The sequence below is a fragment of the Passer montanus genome, unplaced genomic scaffold, assembly GCF_014805655.1.
Source record: "Passer montanus isolate IOZ18808 unplaced genomic scaffold, ASM1480565v1 scaffold55, whole genome shotgun sequence".
NCBI lineage: Eukaryota > Metazoa > Chordata > Aves > Passeriformes > Passeridae > Passer > Passer montanus.
The window spans coordinates 799,573-818,973 of record NW_024370485.1 but is presented as its reverse complement, the minus strand read 5'-3'; the positions used below and the strand labels follow the sequence as shown (position 1 = coordinate 818,973).

Here is a 19,401-nt window from a genome sequence, read left to right as displayed (position 1 = left end):
GGCTTGGGTGTATCACATGGGGTTTTTGAGTAGGCTTTGGTTGAGCCAATACTGCTAGAAGAAATCGGGCTACATTTTCAGGGCTAGTGAGTGCTGAATTACTTCAAATAATACTTTATTGACTTCTGTAGATATAGGTGTGTGCACTGAGAGAAAATGCTGCTCTCTACCCAGTTTATGATGACCATGTGGAGATACTGGGAGCAGTTTGTAAATGCTTTTCATTTCTTCTCTTTGTCAGTGGCACATTGCGCATCTTCCCGACAAATCATCTCGCACTGGAAGAATTGTACAAGACATGATTGTCCTGTATGTTTGCCCCTCAAAAATGCTGGGGACAAAAGAAATCAGCAATGTAAGTCTACTGGGGAATTCTGTGTGTTGAATAAACCATAAAATGCATGTTGAGAGTTAAACTTTCTTGCACCTAGATGGTGGTGGTGATGCTTTCAAACCTGGGAACATGTTAATGTGATTTTTCTCTTGTTTTAATCTCAGAGTATTTTTCTGGCTCTGATTGCTAGTGTTTATGAAAGCTTTATAACTTTATTGTATTTTCTATCAAGAAGAAATGTAAGGGTAAGGGTGAACAAATCACAGCTCTCTCAGCCAAATGGTTGTCTTTTCATTGCTGCTTCTTCCAGCTGGACGGTTTCTGGAGACAGATGTGCGCACACACGCACATTGTGTCTTTTCAGCCCCGATACTTGGTTCTTTTCTTCATTCTTTGTTTGCATCAGATGTCACTTCCCCTTTCTCTTTGTGTCCCCTTGGTCTCCCTGACAAAATGTTTGGCCAGATTTTTGTCATTGTGTTACCTGTATGGGGTTCATTTCCTCCCTTATGTAGCCTCTTATGACTAAAGTGAGTTATTTCTTGGTTTAAGAAAACTAAAAAAAACCCAAAAAACAAAAAGGGCAGAAAAGGTGTTGCAATGGCTGGTGGAAAACTGTATGTACAGTTCTGCCTTTCACCTCTGTGACATGGTGTGCCTCTGTTTTCAGTTTGAAGCAAGCAGATGTGTCCTAAATACTTGAGAGTGGGATTTCCTCTGAGCAGCCCAAAGGGAAAACACCATGTTTGATTGGCTGGTTGGGTCAAAATTTGTCTCTCTGTTTCGTGACGGGCTTTTCAGATCTGTTCCCTGCATGCTTCCAGAAGGAGATGTTTTAGTTCTGAGCAGCCAGTGCACTCTGTCTGTCCCTGTATTGGTGGGCCTCTGGCTGCCTCCTGCTCTCTCTAACTCCGTGTGTCTCTCTCTCGCAGCGCTGCTGGGCGGAGCTGCGGTGGGACTTGCCAATACCGGCTCAGTGGGCGTGGGGCAGCAGACAACGCCCAGCATTAACACTACCAGTCAGATAGACCCCAGCTCCATCGAGAGAGCCTACGCAGCCCTCGGACTGACCTATCAAGGCAACCAGATGCAGACACAACCCCAGGCTCAAGTGAAGAATCAGCAACAGGGACAGTCACCCCAGAGCCTGCGCCCTATGAATCCTATGAGTAAGTTTATCTGTTAGTGTTAAAATGCAAACTACCCCAACTTCCCCATGCTACATCTAATGCAAATTTTCTCAACCTACTAGCTTAATACTGCTAGATAATTTGCAAAAGGTAGGGCTTTGCGATATTTTAGACTTGAAATAGCAACTTACTCAGTGGAACAGGAACATTAGAGGGCCCAGGTGCCCTTCTCCTGGAAAACAAATTCTCTGGAAAAACTAGTTTCTTTGTAAAAATGATAATTTTTCAAGGCTTTTTTTTTCTTTATAATTGTACTGTAATGCAAGTTTCAGACTGTTGGGGAGTTTTTAATTGGATATACAGGCATTGGAATGCCAGCATTCAGGGATACTTCCCTGTCACTCAGATTTCAGCATTTTATATTTGTATCTCAGATATGTAAAGTTTAAGAAATGAAGAATAGTAAATAACTGACATCTTCCTTGAGTCCTGTCATGTGATCTCACATAGCACTAAATTGTCTAAGTGGCTTATAGCAACATCGTAGGATTAGGTAACAATTTAAATTCAAAGTGCAGTTAATCATAACCTGGCCATAAATTATGTCAAATGAAGTCATCTTTAACCACCAAATATAAGTTTGATAATTTGAGATTACATCACTGGAGCTTTTCTCACTCTTAGCTGTTTGCTTGAGTTGCATAAGTAGATGTGGTTTTTTTAGCGGAAAAGAGGAAAGAGAAGCTGGTAGTGATTTGTCACAGGCTCGTATGGGATTGTAGTGATGGTGCCTGTGTGTCCCACGAGAAGCTTGTGTGCAGAATGAGAGATTGGAGCATAAACACACAAACTGCAGCCTGAAACCAACTGCTACTTTGCTCTGCAAAGGGAATGCTGCTCCTGAGTACTCAGGAAAAGGCTGCTGGGTAGAGTAGATTTTAATGAGATGATTTGCCCTCACAGATTGCATGTGACTGCAAGTTTTAACTTTACTTTTAGTGTACCTTACCTTTGAAAACAGAGTAAAGGACAAGATTCCTGAGAGATTAGTCTTAAAACAATTAGATTTAAATAATATGATTTTCTATTGTGCCTTGGAGTCTTTTCTGAAGCAAAATTATTCTTATTTTTTTATGTACGTAATTACTTATAGACAGTGTTTCGTCTGTGCATTCCTTGCAGAACAGTGGGCATTCTTTGTACAACTGCTAAGAAAATCCAGTGAAATGGAATTGAAAAAGGTCTTGGAGTGTGAAGAACTACATCTTAACGTAGAAAGGACAAGCATGGATAGTGTAGATGTAGTTTTCCACCATGTTTGACTGGTTCTGCCTTATTAGGAGTGGGTAGCTGAGGAGGGAATTACAACAGGTGAGATAGGAATTCCCAGGTCATGGCCTACAGGACAACAGGGCTTGTTTAGGAGAAGTAGCAGGATTTGATGAGCACTGGTATGTGAAAAGATGTAGTCCTAAGTTGTTCAAACAAGTGGTGGGCTTTGACAGTTGAAAAAGGGAGAGTTAAGGTAAAGGTTGACTGTTGTCTTGCACGCCAGTGTGCTTTCAGATGACAAAGTGGATTTGGGAGGAAGAAAAGGACTAAAGGAAAGGAGATTTGGAACAGATTTGTGAAAAATCAGTTAAGTACTTGGTTGTGATATTAGGGGTATGTATTAGGCTCGATATGCTTAATTTCAGTGAGCTTCTCCTGTATGCAGTGTGTAATTTTGCTTGAAATACAGATTCTGTAGGAGTCAAATGTCCTAAATACACATGAAGCTTGGTAATGGTTTTCATGGTACTTGCAGCTTCACAAAATGATGTGTTTGGAAGCTCCAGACAGAAATATACTGCATTTTTCTTTACTAATTGAGAGGTAACTGTAGTGTGTGAAGAAAACAGGCAATTTTTATGGTGATTAAGACTGGGTATGATTCAGAAAACCAGATTTTGTTACGCAACAAATTAGAGGTGTTTCCTGCAAAGGATTGTCAGATTTTCCTTCTAACAAGCATTGGAGTTTAGAAGTAGGATCATTAAGTATGTAGTTAGTGAGAAAGGACCTTAACTGATGTAGGTGGTAGCTGGTGTTTTAAGTTTTTGAAGCCACTGTGAATATATATCCCAAGATTCTGAATTAAAAAATACCCAACTGCTTCTAAACAAAAAAGCAGAAGTGGTTGGACTCTTTCATTAGAGAATTACAGGAAAGGACTCTGGAACATAATATTTGCAGCCAATTGAAATCACTTGTTTGCTGGTAAGTTCAGGAAGATGTGCAGAGGCGTAATGGGATTGATGCTTCACTTGGAGGTCACCAGTGTTGGGTTTTGGGCTTTTTCTAAATTTGTAAAAGAAAGGGGGGTAAAGACAGCAATGGATAATTAAATTCCCTTCACAAAAGTCCAAGTACTTGCAAGTCTAAACCCTTGTTATTGCTGAACAGTTACTCATTTTGTGTGGTAAATGGGCTCTTCATTTTTTCTGTATTCTTCTGTCTTCTAGGTGCAAATCCAATGGGAGTGAATGGAGGAGTAGGGGTTCAACCTCCTAATCTGCTGCCTGACTCAATGTTACATTCAACCATGAATTCTCAAAAGTAAGTTTGAATCCTTTGTACCCCAGTGATTTTGTTTTGATCTCATGGCACTTCTTGCATAAACAGTGGAGTAAATGCCATTGATGGCTATCTCTCCCTTTGGATTTTGTAGCTTTTGTTGCAGTTTTCCAAGTCCTTGGGTAGAACAGCATGTACTTTCACTGCATTGTTTGGTGTGTGTGTGCAACTATTTCTGCAGTTTGTCCATTGATTAGGGAATGGCTGAACTAGCACTTTGTCCTAACATTATTCTAAAAGAGGCCATGACTGTAAGATGATTAAGCTGGGGCTAGACTTTCACACTCAATTCTTGCTCTGTTTTTGAAGCCCCATGATGAGTGAAAGCGCCAATGTTGCCAGTTTGGGAGCCATGCCAACAGCTCAACCATCCAATACGGGAATTCGAAAGCAGTGGCATGAAGACATTACTCAGGATCTCCGAAACCACCTTGTTCATAAATTGTGAGTAGCTAATATCAAAACAATCTCCTGTTAGGTGAGCTGCTGCCCCAGAGGTGTATTGGAGGCAGAGGGGTTGCAGTAGGAAGCCTGACTTGCAGAGCTAGAGGGCCAAGGAGTGAGTTTTGTCAGGATGCATGGAGAAGGGAAAGCAGAAGCCAAAAGATGGAGCTGGATCTGCTGGTTTGGGGCTGTTGTCTTGGAAATTTCCCACTCCATGCTTAAGGCATCTACAAACATCTACTGCCCCTGGAAGAAGTAGCAGTAGCTGCAGTCTGTCAGCAGATTTGCTTGCTGCTTTGTGTTCAAACCACTGGGGTTAATAATGGTCTGGAAGCATTCTAATCACTTGCATGCATTTCTTTAATATTTTTTTTCTTCCTACTCAGAGTCCAAGCCATATTTCCTACTCCTGACCCTGCAGCACTGAAGGATCGACGTATGGAGAATCTGGTGGCATATGCTCGGAAGGTGGAAGGGGATATGTATGAATCAGCAAACAGCAGGGTGAGATGCCAGCCCCTGTTGTCTAGATCTGTGTATTTCTACCTTGATCCTGTGCTGATTAGGGAGGAAGAGGAATGAAAGCACAGATGGGACTTCCAAGCTGAGGAAACAAGTGTTAAGGGGCTACTGGATGGGATCTAGGAACTAACCAGTTGAAGGCTGCTGCCTGGGTGTGCCAGGAGTTGAGATGTGCTGTGCCTGAGACTTGTCGCAGTCCCCTAAAGGCAATGTTGAAACTCTTCATTGTGATTGTCCCAGAGAAATGTTGGACACAAGATAAATATCTGGTATTGGTCTAATAATTGAGACCAGTGCCCTTAGCATTGCCCCTTTTCCCCCTCCTGTCTGTCTGATAGTCCCTGCAAAGGGGAAGACACCTCCCACCCCAAACCAAAAATGTGTGTCTAAGGCTGCTTTGCAAGTTTGGATCACTGGGATCAGTTGCCTTTTCCTAATGTGTGTCTCATCTCCTTTCTTGGCTTTTATTCCTCCCCAACAGGCAGAGTACTATCACTTGCTAGCAGAGAAGATCTACAAGATTCAGAAGGAGTTGGAGGAGAAACGAAGAACCAGGCTGCAGAAGCAAAATATGATCCCAAATGCTCCAGGCATGCCACAAGCTCCCATGAATCAAGGGCCCAATATGGGACAGCCACAGCCAGGAATGTCTGCAAGTAAGAACCTTTGGGTTGCTGATCACCTGGTGCAGGAAATCCTGTGTCATTTCAGTAGTGTGGTGACCATTTTGCTGTTCATGGGTACCTGACTTGTTTGTGAGCTACTGTTCATTGTTGTACCTTGATAACATGCTTCAAATTTGTCCCCTGTTTCTGAAAGCTGACTAAGTCAGAGAATATTTCTGTCACTGGAATGTGCTTCTATTTTCAAGGAAGTTCTTGAGTTTGCCTCACTTTGAGGATTCTTTAATAATGTTTATATATACTGTATATACTTTCTTTATACATTAGTTTTAATATGTAATTCTCACTAAAATGTTTGGTGGATAAATCCTGGTGGTCTTCTGAATAATACTATCTTTTTTCAATGTCTTTTTTTGCAGATGGTCCTCTTCCTGACCCAACCCTGATACGTGCCAATGTGCCAAACCAGATGATGAATCGCATGCAGGCACAGACAGGTAAATATTTGAAGAAAATTTGCTAATTTTAAAGAGTTTTTAAAGGAATTTTTAAAGATTTTTAAAGGAATCTTGGATTTGGACAGCTCTTACTGAAGCATCAGAGACCTTGTATCATGTGCAGTTTTTACATTTGGTTAAGAAAATAGCTATCTATATTGCATAATTCGTACATAATTATACAATAAATAGAAAACACTATCTCTGGTAGCATTTTGTCTTGTGATTGTGAGCTGCACATTAGCTGCTGCTTTGTTAAATAAAGAGCTTGATGCTTTTGGAATTTCTGATCATGTGTGCATAGGATGGTGGAATCAGTCAAACATGGTGAGCCCAGCCAGCTCAGGTGAGGACATGTTGGAGGCAGAGGGAATGTGGTGAGAATTACTGCTCAGAAAAAAATGGCAGAACCTTTGTTAGATGTGTTATAGCCAACATGCAAAGTACTTGAAGTTAAGATACAGTTTGAGATTCAGTAAGCGAATTTCTAACACATAATATTTCTAACACATAAATAATGCAACTCTCTGTGGAAAATTGATCTTCAGCAGCAGGTGTGACAATCAGTGTTTGTCGTGTATTACAGTAGTTCTCAAACTTAGAGTTTTAATAACAGTGGAAACAGATGTCTTGAGTGGGGAAAAGCTGGTCTGTATTCTGAAAGAGTAGGTAACTTGAACACTGTTTAAAATTATTTCATGTAACTAGTTAATAGAAGACAATATTTGATTGGAGGCTGGTTGCTAGAAAGCAAAATCAAAGAAACAGCATTTCATCTCCAAATATTGCATGGTGCCTAAAGAAGATTTCAGGACTTTGTTTACACGTGTTTTTTTGGCACAAATTCACAGGAATGAATCAGTTTGGCCAGATGAACATGCAGCTGTCACCGATGGGACCCCGACAAACCCCTCCTCTTCAGCACCCTGGACAGCTAAGTCAGGCCGGGGCCATGAACCAGGTCAGTGTGCCTTCCCTCCAGGGCTGAGTTCACAGGCTTGCTTCTCTTGTCTGTGGTTTCCATAAAATCAATAAATAAAAGAAATTTGCAAATAAATCAACTTCTTCATTCTCTTGGCCCTTTGGTTTCTGTCTTTTGCTTCTCCTCTAAGATCTGCCTGGTATATAGTAAATCTTTAGATATTTGTGGTAAAAATTGCCTAAAAAATAATTTGAAGTGGCTTTTTGTTGCATTGTTAAAACAAGGAACTAAAATAAATCTTAAGTCACAGTCCCAATCTGAAATCAATATCCTTTTACTTAGCTTTCAAGAGAAATCATCATAAATTCTGTCTTTTGGGGGCAGCTATAAGCAGGCTTTTTACGTTGTATCCTACAGATAAGTGGCAAGCATCAACTTCTACAACAAGATAAATGTTTATATTTTTTTGTTTTGTTGTTTTCTCTTTTTTTGGAAAATGTTATGGAGGTGTGTGCACATTGTGTGAAATGAGTTGCTTTCTTTTCCACCAGATGGGATTTCCTTCACGTATGCAGCAACCAGGAGTTGGCCAGCCTTCTGGTCAGAATCAATTTCTGCAACAGACTCAGTTCCCTGCTTCTTCCCCGGGAATGAACACAGCGAGCATGCCTATGACTCAGCCTGGCAATCAGACACCAGTATCTCAAGTAAGTTGCTGATTCCTTGATGTGGTGTCAGTGACCTTTGTCATACACTGGTTATGATTGTTCAGTTTGTAGTAGTGGAGAACAACTTGTTTCCTTGAGAGACTTAGAATTATAATCAACTAAATTAATTTATCGAGACTTTTCATTTTCCTGTTGTAGCACTGGGAATGGCAAGGGTGAAATATTGTTGACTTGTTCTCAGGCTTAAATTTAGGTGTTAGAGAGGAACTGTTTTAGGTTTGTTTTTATGGAACAAAGAAGAAATTGTGACTCAGCATGCAGTACTTAAGATTCTCTTGCTGAACAGTGAAGCAGCAGAGCCTGAGAAATTAAGAGGTGGTAGAATAAGTCATAAAAAGGCATGTCTATCCAGGCCTGTGTGGTGCTGCCTCTGGGGAATTAAGAGGGTTATCTCTACTGAAGATCTGAACTTACAGTCTAGCAGTTTCCTTTCTGTCCTCTCCCTCTCCCTTTTCAGCAAGAACCTTTCAGGCCAGGAAGAAGTAGGGAACGTCAGTTTGCTTCTCATTGATGCTTCTTCCTAGTTTGCAGGCAAGATTATTGTGGAGTTAGTTTTTTATCTTGACCAATACAATTTTTTTTGTAATTTTATAATGGTAGAGTTACAGCTGTACTTATTTGTGATGATAAATTCAGTTTCTAATCTTGGGGGTGGAGGCATGGGCGCACACTGTGTTTGAATGCAGTTTTTCACTGTGGTGCATTGTCCCATATTCAGGATGTACAAATCTGCAGTTTAGAAAGAAATGTTTTGCGAGCCGGGAGTGTGTAGGTGTGCCATTCTTTAAGTGTATCAACAAGTATATGTTATTCTCTTGAAGTTTCTCTAAGAGAGATGAATCAACTATAAAACAGCCTTATGTTTGTGTAGAACAAAATAAATCTAGGAGACCATTTCTGCTTTTGAAAGTTTATAAGTGAAGCAGATGGTTTGTCACGTTTTTAAAGTATGCAGTGGGAAAGCAGACATTTGACAGTCATTTCTCTTGCTTTTCTATTCCAAGTCACTACAAATGTGTACCTGTTTTCCCACAGGCACAAATGACCAGCGCTTCCTGTCCTGTGAACTCTCCTGCAATGGCTCCAGGTTCTCAAGGGAGCCATATTCACTGCCCACCTCTTCCACAGCCTCCCATGCACCAAAATTCTCCTTCTCCGGTACCTAGCCGAACCCCAACACCTCACCACACGCCCCCAGGCTTGGGATCACAGCAACAGCAGGCGGCAGCAGCTGCTGCCACCGCTGCCCCCACACCTGCTCCTCAGGCAATGCCACCTGGACCGCAGTCCCAAACTATGCACCCCCCTCAAAGGCAGACTCCAACGCCTCCACAGGCACAGCTGCCTCCACAAGTCCAGCCTCCGGTTCCAGTCACCCCTTCTGCAGAGCAACAGCAGCAGCCCTTGTCACAGCAGAGCACGACTGCCTCTGTTCCCACACCAACAGCACCGCTGCAACCTCAGCACCCCACAACACCTGTAAGGAAATACTTCATTGTGCTTTCCCTGCAAATGTTTGTGTGTAAGGTTTCGTTGTCTGTTGTGTGCTCCTGGCATGTTTAATATTAAAATAGGGGGTTTTTTGTATTTGGGGAGTAAACTTTTTTCATCAAGTTTGTAGATCATCTGCTGTTTCCAGAGACGAAGTGTTTTACAGAATTCTTGTACATGTTTTGAAATTCACTTTGAAACACGGGCGAGGTTTTTGGTTACTTTAACATATGCATAGTACTTATGCAACAGAGGAAACAATGCCGTTTTCTGTAGACAAGGCCTTCTAGTGCATGCCTCTGATACATGTTTTCCAATAGTTGAGGTTGTGGGACCACTGTATTATTCAGAAAAACAAATAGAAGGACTAGAGTGCTTTTAAATTCCATGGAAATGTAGCATAGGTAAAACACAGATCAGAAAAGGAAAATAGGTTCATTAGAAGCCACTTTGTAATGTGTTTGTTCCTTCAGCTTTCACAGCCAGCTGTGAGCATTGATGGGCAGGTATCCAACCCCCCATCCACCAGCAGCACAGAGGTGAACTCTCAGCAGACTGTTCCAGAACAGCAGCAGCCACCCTTGCAGGAAGTGAAAATGGAGATTAAAGCAGATGAAGGGGAACCAGAACAAACAGAGCTGCAAATGGAGGAGAAATCTGAGGTGAGATTGTTGACTAGCTGTTGGGTAGAATACCTTCATCCAGTACTGCTGGATGCTTTCTGTCATTCCTTTCAGAATTCAGTGAGAGCTGTAGGTGCTACCTTCAGCTGCTGCTGCAGATTTGTGTGTTGTTTTTTGTCTTATTCCTAAAGAAGGGTCTGTTTTCTGGTGAAATTGTGGTGCTAGAAGTCAGTGGCCACAGAAAGGACCATTATAATGTGGTTGCTATGAAGCTTTGCTTTGGTAAATGCCAGTGTGAGGGTGCACTCGGGTCAGTCCTCCAGCTGTTAAAATAGCAGATACCAGCATGAGGGGAAATGGCTTCAGGTTGTGCCAGTGGAGGTTTAAATTGGATATTAGGAAAAGTTTCTTCACTGAAAGGGTTATCAAGCATTGGAACAGGCTGTCCAGGGAAGTGGTTGAGTCACCATTCATGGAAGTATTTAGATGATGTGTAGAGGTGGTACTTTAGGATGTGGCATAGCAGTGGACTGGGCAGTGCCACATTAATATTAGACTTAATCTTAAAGGTATTTTCCAACCTAAATGATTCTATATGTACATGATGGGCTGCTTTACTGGGCTTTGACAACTTGTCACTGAGGACAGCCGGGAGTGTGGCTGCCAGTCGCATCATTCTGGCAGCTCTGCTGTATGAGAGGCTGTTAGAACTGCCTGAAGAGCCACCCGTGTGTCTCCTTGCAGCTCAGAACTCGTTAGCAGCTCATCAATGCTGCTATGCAGTGTTTAAAGATGCATTCTTCGAACACATTCGCTCAAGTTTTAGGCCAGTTTTGACTACAAAGGAGATAGAAGAGTGGGTGGGCAGCATGACCGATAGGTTTAAAGGACAGAAATGTGGATGGGTGACCAGTAGATTTAAGTGACAGGCTCCAAACTGCTTTCCAGGCTAAAGTAGAGCCAGTCGTGGAGGAATGTAAACCAGACCCAATGGAGCAAGAAGAGAAGAAACCTGAAATTAAGACTGAAGTACCAGAGGGGGAAGAAAGACCTACTACTCCAGCAACTCAGTCTTCTCCAGCAGCTGGGCAGTCTAAGAAAAAAAGTAAGCAGAAAGACTGTTTTTACTTAAATTCACTGCATCTCCCTAGAGAAATCTCTGCAGAGGAAAAAAAACCTGGGCTTTCCTTTTTGGTACTTAGTGGATTATGTGGTACTTATATGGATTGTTCCTTGTGGCTTTTGGACAAAAATATCTAATAATACATGTGCTTATAATTGGCTTTGGGCAAGTTCTTTAAGCCTTTAGAATTAGACACTAAGCCATAGTAAAATTGTCAATACAATGGAGATTTGAAATACTCAGTTACAGATTCTCTAGACAATTTTTTTTCTTGGGGCCTCCAAGGGGGAATGTGTCTGGAATGTGAACCATCTCTACTCATCAATGCCATCTTATGATTGCCTTTTCTTCAGGTGATCATTTTAATATCCTCCTTGGGACTCAGTGCTACAGAGGATAAACAAGCCATGCTTAAGTACCTTAAACCCACTGTCTATCTTTTTCCACAGACATCACATTTTCTAGCAGGTTTCTTCCTTCCAGCTCTTTCTGCTATCTTTCTAACGTTGATTGTTTTCCAAAGTTTTCAAGCCAGAAGAGTTGCGGCAGGCACTTATGCCAACACTGGAGGCACTTTACCGTCAGGATCCGGAGTCTCTTCCATTTCGACAGCCTGTGGATCCCCAACTACTAGGAATTCCTGTGAGTGTCTTAGCAAGATAATTTCCTGGTTTTAATTCAAAACTACTGTATTCTGACATACCTGTTTGAGAGCAGCTTACATCTGTCTTCTTAACATCTTCATATTGATGTGTTTGGAGAGGTTTAACTTAGGCAGTGGAACAAACAAGGTCTGACTTAGGGAAGTTTGTTTTGTTCTGTGTTCTTTTTGCTAAATAAGCAGATATAGCATGCACTGGAATGATTTACCAACAGAACCCCAGGGCTGTATGACCTTCTTATGGTTGTTGCTTCACGTTGTGGTGCTCTTATTGCTGAATTTCATAATTGTTCTTTCTGACATACCTGTTTGAGAGCAGCTTACATCTGTCTTCTTAACGTCTTCATATTGATGAGTTTGGAGAGGTTTAACTTAGGCAGTGGAACATACAAGGTCTGACTTAGGGAAGTTTGTTTTGTTCTGTGTTCTTTTTGCTAAATAAGCAGATATAGCATGCACTGGAATGATTTACCAACAGAACCCCAGGGCTGTATGACCTTTTTATGGTTGTTACTTCATGTTGTGGTGCTCTTATTGCTGAATTGTTCCTCATCATGTGTAAATCTTTTCTAAAGATGTGGGAAATTAGGCGAATAAAACCCACTTAAAATGTCCATTAGTGATTGTTCTTTGCTATAGGAAAGGAAGAAACAATGTAAGTTAGAGGTTTGTTTACCTGCTTGTTTTAGAATTTACTTGAGAAGACAACTATCATTCAGGGATCTGTGTTTTTAAACTCCCTGAATTGACCGCACAAGTTTACAAAATACAAACAAATACATAGATGTAGAAGTCCTTTTTAGGTGCTTCAGGCAATGTTTTTTGCCTGAAAGAGTCATTTGCTATTGCTGTGGGGGGTTTAAGGCAGATGCTGCAAAATTTCAAGGCCTCCTGTATTGCAAGCATTTATACACTTGCTAATATTTTTAACAAGCTTTCAATTGACTGTCATTCTGCAGACTTTTGTAGATGTTGCACTGTAATCAATGGTGGATTGGAAAAAGGCATTCTTTAGAGGAGACATAAGCTTTATCATAAAGTTGGGGGTTTTTTTGTTAGGTTTTCTGGGCTACTGAAAACAGTCACTTTATAATAATGTTCTTGTGCAAGTATTTGGATCACTGTGACTGCAAAAACATTGGCATTTTCTACTATTTGTAATACTTGTTTTGCTGATTAAAAGTAGAGTGACTTGATTTCATTAGTTGTGAATGAGCAACAGCACCTGAGAAATAAAGGAATAATGAAAAGAAAGCACTGGGGAACTATATGGTGTTACTTAGGGATTGCATTCTGTGTGTGACAAGCAGTTTGACAATCAAGTCAGGGAGGAACCTGTTTTTCTTGATGTGAATTTACAGGCTGAGAATGCACATGCTGTCAGATTACAACATAGTTCTCTAGGAGGGTTTTGATGTGCTGCCTTTTCTTGCAGGATTATTTTGACATAGTGAAGAACCCCATGGATCTCTCTACTATCAAGAGAAAGCTGGACACAGGACAGTATCAGGAGCCATGGCAGTATGTAGATGACATCTGGCTCATGTTCAATAATGCCTGGTTGTATAACCGCAAAACATCCCGGGTATACAAGTACTGTTCCAAACTGGCAGAGGTGTTTGAGCAAGAAATTGACCCAGTTATGCAGAGCCTTGGTTATTGCTGTGGAAGAAAGGTAAGAAAGTAAAATATCTTCAGTGTGTTTCTTGCTTCTTGAATTGAAGGGATAAAATATAGCAGTTGCAGTTGTTATTGGTTATGGTGTGTCAAAAATTTCTAAAGTTTACCAGGATTTAGCAATCCTGAATAATTGAATTTGAACATTTTGTGGATCTTCTAATTCTATCTAGTCCTTAAATAATCTATTTGTATGTAAGCCCTTGGGGGAAAACAGTCAGCAACAGAAGGCTTATTTTGTTTAGGACAAACTTTTGCTATTGCAAATTAAACAGGTGTGTTTTTATTCCTTCAGAAGTTCTGTATTTCACTGTGTATTGAAATTCTGTTTCCCTTGTTTTGATGTGCTTTCTCTTTGGAGAAGAGTTAACTTGAGAATAACAGCCCACTCAAGGTCTTTTGTGACTAGCACTTTGTACACTTTGCTGTACAGAGAGATCTGTGCACAGAGTAAGGTGGAAGTGTTCACTGTCTGGGTCACACTTGCTTCCCATGGAGAGCAAGTGAAAATGTGTGAGTACTAAGGGAACCCATTCCTCTTTGCAGTTGGAGTTCTCGCCACAGACTTTGTGTTGCTATGGCAAACAGCTATGCACCATCCCTCGAGATGCCACTTACTACAGTTACCAGAACAGGTAAGGAAAACTCAGCTGATGCAGTTTTGTGCATGCTGCAATCAATCTGTTACAGGCATGCATGTATTTACATAGACACCCTCTTTATATGTGTACACCTTTATGTTTTAAGATAAAATTTTTTGCTGGAAGTGCTCTTGAATAGTTTGCCTTGTGTGCTAATAATTATTTCTTTGAGCAAAAGTTCACTGCAGCCTTTGCTCTTCCCTCCTTTGTTTGCAGAAATGTGATGTCTTACTACATTTTGATCCTGCATTTAATTAAATCTTCAATTACCTACAAATCATATGTACAAGTCTTGCTTTTACTTCCTACTGTGCAGCAGTATTTTTCATGCAGAACACTGAGTAGACTATGCAGAAGGTGTATTAATGCTCATAATACATATTGGTTTTGGCAATATGTATTATGAGCATTTGGTCTTTGGTTTATCTTGTGATTTTAATGCCAAAGAGCAAACTTACTTCTGTATTGCACATCTTAACTGGAAGATCTGTGTGTTCAGATCTTCAGCAGATTGATGCTTGCTTTTTCTCACAAAGTTTCTTAAAGGGAATTGTCTTGGCAGTAGCTATCAGCTCTGTAAAATGCTGGCCCTTCTGCAGCTCTTTTGAGTATCCTTTTTTACTTGGGGTTTATTAAAGGATTTAAACTTACTTGACTTCTGAAAGGAGGTTTCTTGCTAGTCATCTCTGAAGGTCATCTCTGGGGAAGTGAGGCAGGAAGAAACAGGCAAACACAGGTTTTAACATTCCCAATTCCCTTGCCTGTCATCAGAATTAACCTATTAGAGCAGAGAATTGCATAACTCCAAGATCCATCAATTTATTTAGTTCCTGCTCTCCATTCATTCCAAAACCTCAAACAAACAAAAAAACCAGCCCCAAAACAAACCAGAACGACAAAAACATGAAGGATTTTACCTGAAAGCCAAAATTTTCCAAGAATTTTAGTTTCTTTAAGCACCTGGTCAGATGAAAGCAATCAAAGATTATACAAGTTACATCTTAACCTTTTAAAACTTCATAAAGGTTTATAGCAGCAAATTGTGGTTTTTAAGCTTCACCTGCTTCTTCAGTCCTGTAATACCCCACAATAGCTACTGCAGTTGTAGACTTGCATGTAGAGTAGAGCTTGTCATGTCAGTATCTTCTGCTTGTCCATAGGCAAATACTAGATGAACCAAAAGAGTGTTGCTCAGGAATCTGACATTTGACGTGTTTGCAAATGTTAGAAGGGCATGTTTGTAACAGGTGCCTATGTGTGACTTGGAGATTACATCATGTATACAGATGCATATATCTATAGATTGAAATGTATAATTCCAGAAGTACTGTTCTCTGCATTATCTCAGATGAAAACTGGGAAAGGAGGTTGAGACTTGTCTTTTTAGCCTAACAGTTGCTAATAACATAGATTAGTGTGGCTTTATAATGAACTTGTTCAAGTTTTTTTATTTCTATTTTTAGTTTTCTTTTGCACTCAATTAGCATGTCTTATAATGGAGAAGCCACAGCTTTAGAACATTTTTGAAGGCTAGGGTAGAATCTTGAATTAATCTCTATTTAATTGAAGGACAAATGAAATCTTTCTCTGTAATGCTTACTGTAGTGATGGCTGGACTGTTCTGTGTGCAGACTGGGCTATGGCAGAGTCATATCCATGTAGAGCATTATGTGTCTAGTTAATGTTAGTTAACATGGATTTTGACAGTTCTATTAGCCTGTAAGAATTTTAAGGACAGATTTTATTGTTCCTGAAGTTTCTGGTATTTAGCTTTTCCTTTCAACTGGGAGAGAATTTTGTGATCTTTTAGCATTTACACATTTAAGATGGAAGACTACCTCTCTTCCATTGATCTCCTGCAGATCCTCCTCCCAACAGAACTGCTGTGCTGATGTACAAGTCAGAGTAGCAGTTCCTCCTTCCTTCTGCTCTTTCCCCTGTCTCATTTTAATTCTTTGCTGTACGTGGCATGGATTATTAAAATGAAGAGGGTATGGGTATGCTAAAATGAAATACTCTAATTTGTTTTTATCGTTTGCTGCTTGTGAACCCATTTGAGAGATTTAATGCTAATCTGTGCTTTGCCTTGGCTTTCTGCTTTGTGTTGTCTTGTCTTGCTTCTATGTTTTTGTTTTTGTCCTGCAAACCCCCATTTCTTTGTTTGTGTGTGTGTTATTTTTTTAATTTCTCCTTCATGCTTGTCATTGTCTGCACTTGGCTTTGATTGCGCAAAAAAAAAATCCAAACCAAAAAACCAAACCAACCAAACACAATGTGGGGCCCATAAATCTGCATCATTGAATATCCTTGTCGCCGTTGATGACCTGCTCTCTGCTCCTGTCCCTTCCTTGGCCTGCTGTGATTGGTGGCTCCGTTGCTTGACTTGGGCTGTGTTGTGTGGACGGAGCAGTTCACCCAAATATGGCCTTCTTGCTGACAGGTATCATTTCTGTGAGAAGTGCTTCAACGAAATCCAAGGGGAGAGCGTTTCTCTGGGAGATGACCCATCACAACCTCAAACGTGAGTTATTTGTGTTTGCTTGGGCTGTGCTTTGTGAGCTGCATCATGGCCTACAGTGCCTTCTGTGGGCAAGAGGGGTTCAGCTCTAGGTTTTTAGGCTTAGTAGAAGGTGGATTATAGATCCTTCATAAAAGCCTGGACTTGTGCTTGTCTTTTAAACCTGGACTGACTGAACTAGTGAAAAATAAGCACTTAGTGCTTAAAATTGCAACTGTACCAATAGAAAGGAAAGAAGAAAATGGCTTTTTCCCTGAAAAAAAAGTGGAAGTATTCTACTGCAGAAAAATAACCATGCCTGCAGGCAAGCATGTGACAGACATAGCTTGAAATATCAAATGTACCATTTTCTTTATACCCTAGCTATGCCATTAAACTTGTATTCAACATCAGGTTGTTTTTCATCCAAACCAGAAACAGGCAACCTCCTTTTGCCATACAAATATTTCACTACAGGAATGCCATCTGCCTATGAGAAATGCTGTGCAGTAGTTGAGGACACAATAAAAGGCTGTGCTTAGATTTTACCATGTTAGTGGCAAACTGTTGTCACAGTCTCTCATTTTGCTGTATCCTCCTCATACCCCCCCTCAAAAAGATCTTGAAACAGATTTTTTTGAGGATAAGGAAGTCCTTGAGGGACAAATGAGAGCCAAGCAGTTACTCTTTGAGCTATTCAAGAAATCCCTTTGGAGGAAGGCAGTGCACAACCCTGCAGGTAGAACAACATGAGGAATTCAGAAAAAGTCTAAAGCCAGAGGGAGAGTTGTTCAAGTTGGTAATTGGACAAACTGAGTTAACTTTCATTTGGAACCAAATCCTGGATGCACTAATTGATGCATACAGAACAGTACTGGAAATATTTGTTTGGGCTTGGGATGATGTACTGAAAGAGGGGAGATTGAGCTTAGATACAAGGAAGTTCTTCACTATGAAGGTGGTGAGGTACTGGAACAGATGGCACAAAGAAGTTCTGGATGCCCCATCACTGGAAGTGTTAAAGGACAGTTGGATGGAACTTTGAACTACTTGGTCTAGTGGATGGTGTTCCTGACAGTGGCAGGGGGTGATGATCTCTTAAGGTCCCTGCCAGCCCAAACCATCCTAGGATTCTGTGACCTACCTTTCTGGAAGGAAAAAAGAAGAAATAATGTTGTGTGCTGGTCAGTACAATGGGCCATTTCATGTCCCTGTGGATTGATGGATTGCTATTCTAGTAGAAGCAAAGATCCAAAATTTATTCAATATAGAGTCATAGAGTACATACATAATAGGAATATACATGGTGGGTCCTATTTAAGTTTCATGCACCATATTATAAGAATAATTTGAGGTAATTGAGATATTTAACTTCATCATTTATTTTATAAGGAGCTTCAAGTATTCTGCAGGTGGCATGATTCAGAATAAATACTGAAATAAGAGGAGATAGGAAGGTTAATTAATCTCATGCAAGTTGGAGTGGGTCTGTCCTTGCTTCTCAGGGAGGGACATATTGATCTTTTCATATTATGCAGAACATTCTTTGGAGTAAATTCTCACTGATTTGAGTATTGTATGTTCTGAATCAGGTTGTTTAAAAATTCTGTCAAAAAGTTGAAATTTTAGGCCTTGAAACTGATGTAGAGAAGGTGGAAATAATGTATAGTAGTGGCTGGGCTGGGGTTGCGGGGTTTGGAAGCTGAAATTTATCCTTTGAAGTTGATGTAGGAGGAGGGCTAGGGGAATCTGAAAGAAGATAACCTACCTTTCTCAGTAATCAAAGATAATTGGAATTCTGCCTACAGAATTCGAGTGGCATATCAAGTAGTCTTTTCACCATTAAATACTGATCAGACCTATCCAAAACTTGACTTGTCAGCAAGCTTTAATATTCATCCTGTAGTAAAACTGAATAAGGGAACAATTTTGCTCTCTACAAGAGAAAAATTTTTCCACAGACAAAGTGGAGTGGCATACACTTCAGTTGTCTGTCACTGTGTAAAATATAATTACTTTCCTTGTAGTGCCAGTGAGTGTATAAAACCTGTGCTTGTAAGTTTTGTCTTGGTTTGTGGATAGGTGTGGTATTGCATGAATGTTTGTTGTCTTGTGTTAAAACTGAGTTTTATTGCCTGTTTCTCCATAGCACAATAAACAAAGAACAGTTTTCAAAAAGGAAAAATGATACACTGGATCCTGAGCTGTAAGTATTGCTGTCACTCTTTGAATGATCCTCATTTTATTATAAATACTTTGTAAGATACATGTTATTAATTCACCATCAGCTTTGTCTCTGAATGCTTTCAATTTCATGTAGCTCTGTTAGTTGGTATGGGCTGCTCAGTAATCAGCAGATCTGGCATTCAGTGCTGAGAACACAAACCACTGTGGCTGTGCTTGAGAAACACTGACTCTGGATGTATGGGCTGAAATGACTCCATTTTGTTGTCTTGCATGTAGATTCAGCTGAAGGATGAATGCAGATAGCTTTGTTTTGAAACTTTGTTGTGGTGAATGGTCAAGTCTCAGAACTGATTTGAGTCATTTGGCAGTAGCTCTTAGTGCTGTTGCTGTTTCTAGTTGCTGCATTTTACAGGCAGCTGTGGTAGAAGGAAAAGTTGCTCTATTTTGAATCAGCCAGTTATTCTGTACTGCTCTGAAAGCAGAACTGCAGTCAATCAGTAACATTGAGATGATGGTGACTCAGCTGCTTTTCTTGATATTCCTGAGCAGTTTTTTTGAAGCTGCTTTACAGGGTCCTGCATCATGCACCTATGCTGCTATTTTGCAGACTTTATCTCAGTTCTCAAATGAATGAGGAAAAAGGATATTTATTGTTCCCACACCCTCCTTCTAAAGGCACAAGGGT

The 19,401-nt window shown here is 40.4% G+C and overlaps 1 protein-coding gene across 10 annotated transcripts in view; it reads left to right on the top strand.

Moving 5' to 3' along the window:
• EP300 (E1A binding protein p300) overlaps positions 1-19,401 on the top strand; it is a 62,352-nt gene that overhangs the window by 27,937 nt on the left and 15,014 nt on the right. For all 10 annotated transcript variants that reach the window (XM_039725593.1, XM_039725601.1, XM_039725599.1 and 7 more), the window contains 17 exons: positions 242-355; positions 1,267-1,503; positions 3,969-4,062; positions 4,390-4,524; positions 4,911-5,028; positions 5,528-5,702; positions 6,089-6,166; positions 7,018-7,127; positions 7,640-7,795; positions 8,852-9,295; positions 9,781-9,969; positions 10,879-11,035; positions 11,577-11,695; positions 13,150-13,389; positions 13,938-14,026; positions 16,473-16,553; positions 18,679-18,735. In XM_039725593.1, the coding sequence (XP_039581527.1) occupies positions 242-355; positions 1,267-1,503; positions 3,969-4,062; positions 4,390-4,524; positions 4,911-5,028; positions 5,528-5,702; positions 6,089-6,166; positions 7,018-7,127; positions 7,640-7,795; positions 8,852-9,295; positions 9,781-9,969; positions 10,879-11,035; positions 11,577-11,695; positions 13,150-13,389; positions 13,938-14,026; positions 16,473-16,553; positions 18,679-18,735 (2,593 nt within the window). The remainder of the gene's footprint in view (positions 1-241; positions 356-1,266; positions 1,504-3,968; positions 4,063-4,389; positions 4,525-4,910; positions 5,029-5,527; positions 5,703-6,088; positions 6,167-7,017; positions 7,128-7,639; positions 7,796-8,851; positions 9,296-9,780; positions 9,970-10,878; positions 11,036-11,576; positions 11,696-13,149; positions 13,390-13,937; positions 14,027-16,472; positions 16,554-18,678; positions 18,736-19,401) is intronic.